Raw genomic sequence first — 4,497 nt, forward strand, 5'->3', positions numbered from 1 at the left:
TGCATCTTTTTCTGCTTCTCCTCAAAAGCATTTTTTTTTCCTTCCAAAAGCTTGGCCAAACACCTCAATTTAAAGCACTTTTGGCCCCCCAAAAAAAACTTAGTCAAACAGGCTATATGAAGCATTTGAGACTTACAAAAACAATGATTGCGAAACCAACATAGGATTAAAACTAAGCTCCCGTTTGGTCATATATTTTGGCTACTTTTTTTAAAAAAAAATTAAAAACATTGTTTGTTCATAAAATATGATCAGTTTTTGAAATTTCCAAATGTTAGTTTATGACGATTTTCCGGTGAATTTTCTCTTCCACTCACAAAATTCAACTTTTCTTCAAATAAAATGCATGTCCAAACACAACTTCCAAAAGTTATTTTTCAACACAACATCAAGAATTCTATTTTCAAGTTTCAACCAAATTTATCCAAATGCTAGCTAAATATTCAGATGTTTGTACTGAAGGGTGTGCCTTTTTCAAAACTATGAAGTCACAAAGATGAGATTTCCATTCTTAAAGTTATACTCCAGTTCAAGAAACAGGGCTTGTATAAAAAACAAATATGAATGCACTTAGAAAATCTGGTTGGTCTCTGAATGATACGGGGTTTAGAGACCATCCAGATTTTCACATAAACAACTCCGCTTCTTGCGGGGTTCTAGGACTCCATCCACCTTGCAAATCATTCTTTTATACTTCTCTCTCAAACGTCTAACTTTTTCTCTTACTTGATCATAAAATGCACCCATATCCTCTTTTAGATAAAGCCTTATTTCTCTCCTTGAACTTAAGGATAACTTTCAAAATGGAAATCTGTTCATCACTCCATACATGCAAAGGCGCACCCCTCTATTTTCATTTCTTTTAACTCTCTTTGGAGAAGCAGGCACCCCCTAAGTTTTCTCTTCATCCCCAGATGGTGTTTTGCTGTAATGCAACCTTTTACCCATCTTCTCGTCATTGTCTTTTTCTCTGTACTTCACTATGTTTCTTGATATCCTGGTTTTGTCTTTTTTAGGCTTGTTCTTTCAGGCCATCTGTTTCAAGCGCTGCTTTTCGGAAGGTAGTGCTTCTCTTGGCTTAAACAGGAACACTTGTGCTTCTTTGTCCATAGAGAAATCTGAGATTCCTGAGCCTGAATGTTCTGCCATTGTTTTAAGTGAAGAAGAAATTAAAGCCTATATTTTAAAAAAGAGAAAATGGTAGAAATTGAAGTACATCTGAAAAATAGAAAAGGTCCAACCTTGTTCTTAAGCAATAGAACTCGGAACCTCAGTCACAGTCATCTTGCTAGTTAATGTAATTAACTTTTGAGTCTCCTCATCCATCTTCACATTATCCTTTTTCATCCTCTCTGCAACTATCATTGGCATCTTACCCGCTTTTGCATAAGTTCGGAGAAGTGCATTATATATCTCTGTATTCCCATATTTAGCATGTCGAAGGGTAACTAGCAACTGCTCTGCCACCTGAACATTGCCCTGCTCTTCAACTACATGAAACATCTCTTGAACCATCTTTGCATCAGGATCCCATTTTGAAACACTAGTAACAGCTTTTTTGAAATATTCTAGAACTTTACCCATTTCCTTTTGCTTCAAATAACCCCATGTAAAAAGCTCCCAAGTAGTGTAGCTAGGAGATACGCCTTTCTGCACCGTTCTGTTGTGAAAATCGACAGCCTTTTCCATCTCATTTTTGTTAATGTAAGCAGCAAGAAGTAAATTTGAAATCCTAGAATCCCTCGTCACAGAGACAGATTCCCATTCAGTATACAGATTCATTGCTTCTCCGAACTCATCCAGTTTCAATAGAGAAGATACCATACAAGTATATTCTGCATCATTCAATTTACGATAGGTTGACTTCATCTTCTTCCATATTCGCAAAACTTCATCCTTGCTCTCTAGATTTGTATGCAAACTAAGGAGAGAACCATATGCAGCTCGAACCTTTCTGGAAATCCTTTTCTCCATTTCTCTCAAAGTTGACTTTGCTTTATCCTGAAGTGAGCTTTTAATATAGATGTTTGTTAATGTGCTAAAGGTTATCCAGTCAGGATCTAATTTTGCCTTCTTTAGCTCGAGGAATGTTTTCTCTGCAGCTTCAACATCATTCTGGGATGCACAAACTGCCAACTCCAGGTTGTATGTGACAATATCAGGAGAGGTATTTTTCTTCAATTCCTGAATCAGGCGGGGAACCTTCTCTAGTTGCCCTTGGGATATGTATAAGGAAAGCATATGATTATAAGGAAGAGGGCATTTCAAGAAACCACATTCGGACATTTTTTCCATCAAAGCCTCAGCTTTAGCAGTATTCTTGTGCTGGACATAGTTGTGGAGAAGGGCGGTACAAGTGGTCTGGGCCTTCAGTTTATCAGGTAGGTCTTCAAAGAACTTCTCTGCACTGTTCATACCACGAACTTTTGCAATCAAGTCCAAATGAACTGCATAGTCACCAGGTAATAGTTGGATATCATCCTGTACCCTCGTCCATTCACAAACCTGTAAACATAACCCCATCAGCTTGTATTAATTTTAACAAAATGAGAACAGTGGAAGAAATAAATAGCATGCTTGAAATAAGCATTTACAGCATGTTTGCCATTCTTAACATCAGTAGCACAGTTTTTATCAGCAATAATCTAAGAAATTCCAGCAAGCTTGAAGACTCCAGCAATTCTCTTTATAAGTGAAGACTCGGTAGCAATTGCAAATACTGTAACAGATATTCACCTTCTCAATCATAAGAGACCATTTCTTGGACTAGTAACCGTCTTTTCAAAATCCAATGTAGCAGCGTGTACAGGGAATTGGAATTTGTGTTCAGCAATTTAACCACGTAGATATTTCACTTGAGTATTCAGTAAAAGAAATGGATAGTTTATAGTTCCAACCCTACCCCATCTATCCTTCGGCCATTTCCATGAAAAATATAGAAGCTAGAAAACAGTCAGCAAAAGGTATTCCAATGCTGAAATACACTACCACTACAAGCCAAAGAAAATGAATGATTCAAAACAAAATCATGAAACAGTTAATGTGGAGGATGAGAACCTCAAGGGCATGTTTATATCGTTTGTGTCTTCGCAACTCCCGAACAATGCGATTGAGCTCATACTTGCGGACAGGGTGCCCTTCTTCCTTCCACTTGCGTATAGCAATGACAGCACTACGCTTTGCATAGATCAAGCTCAAAAGCCTCTTCCCTAGCGTGTCTCTGCCACTAGTACTTATGGTAGTACTAGAACCACCTTTTAAGCTTGTGGTAATACTAGTGCCACCTTCTAAACTTGTGCTAGAGCTTGTGCCACCTCCTAAACTTGTGGACTTCACTGCCATTGCAGCTTCAGTCGATAAAGGGCGAACAGCAACAAAAGATCGCCGCACCAAACGGAGCAACATTTTTATTCTTAGCACAGACAAACTTCTACTCATTAAGGTCTGCATTGAAAAGAAGATTTAACATGAGATGACCATGTAAAGAAAAAATGCCAAGATAAGGCACATCTATAACACACCATTTTAAGATATTTGAGTCAAACAATCTTTGTAACAACAAATTATACATAAAATGTACTTCACCACATTTTTTATGAGGGTTGTGTTCGGGCCAGCTTGGTCGTGCCTACCTCAAACTATTCCATTACACCACATTGTCTAAATAAAAACCCGAACAATAGTAAGTGTACTTTCAGACCTGATATTGACATCTTTAAATTTAGATTTTTAATACTAAATCCATGACCAATGATTCGCCAGCCCTAACTACTGATTCTTAATATAGCTACAAATAGCCCAATGATTCAGCAGCAAAAGCACAAAAAGCAGACTGCTGATATTTGTCTAGTTCTAAGCAGACTGCACAAAACGCACCCACAACGGGCCTTTCAAAAAAATAAAAATATCCAACTTTTTCTGGTAAGCATAAACACCTAATATTCAATTTTTAGGTACCAAATAAACTTTCAGTTTTGGCTAACCAACCAAATTACAAGCTGTAAGTTTAAACTGACTGAAAAACTTAGGCTTATGATTTATGAAGGAGTTGAGAAATGAAGAAATAAAATGATCAAATCAGAAGAAATCATACCAAGTGAGTGTGTGATTTCGCAGGTCAATTTGCTCGCCGGCGAGAGTTTGTATTCTCAATTTTGTATCTGAGCATAGCCGAAATAGGGTTTAGGGTTTATTTCGATTTGTTCCCACTTGGCCCATTAAATAACAAACTTAGTAGTTTTAGTTAGCTATATTATAGTTGCTTATTAATTACGTTATATATCTATACTTACAAGTTATATACAAAAAAAACAAAAAAAAAAAAACAAAAAATTGAAGATCCCTTAATTTTACACTGTCAATTATACGACCCCCCCCCCCCCATTTCCAACAACCCCCACCCCTCTACATTTAACCCCCACCCCTCTACTTTTAGATTCTACTTTTTTTTCTTTCAAAGGATATCAAAAACATTTTTCTCTTTCTTAATAATCACCA

The 4,497-nt window shown here is 37.0% G+C and overlaps 1 protein-coding gene across 1 annotated transcript; it reads right to left on the reverse strand.

The window, feature by feature from the left end:
* LOC109231254 (pentatricopeptide repeat-containing protein At4g02820, mitochondrial) lies at positions 333 to 4,224 on the reverse strand. Its single transcript, XM_019396854.1, has 4 exons — positions 4,094 to 4,224; positions 3,058 to 3,444; positions 1,242 to 2,505; positions 333 to 1,142 (listed from the first exon to the last, which is right to left on the reverse strand). Exons 2-3 carry the CDS (start codon positions 3,436 to 3,438, stop codon positions 1,249 to 1,251), a joined length of 1,638 nt encoding a protein of 545 aa, XP_019252399.1. The 5' UTR covers positions 3,439 to 3,444; positions 4,094 to 4,224; the 3' UTR covers positions 333 to 1,142; positions 1,242 to 1,248.

This window comes from Nicotiana attenuata, chromosome 8 (genome assembly GCF_001879085.1).
Source record: "Nicotiana attenuata strain UT chromosome 8, NIATTr2, whole genome shotgun sequence".
Taxonomy (NCBI): domain Eukaryota; kingdom Viridiplantae; phylum Streptophyta; class Magnoliopsida; order Solanales; family Solanaceae; genus Nicotiana; species Nicotiana attenuata.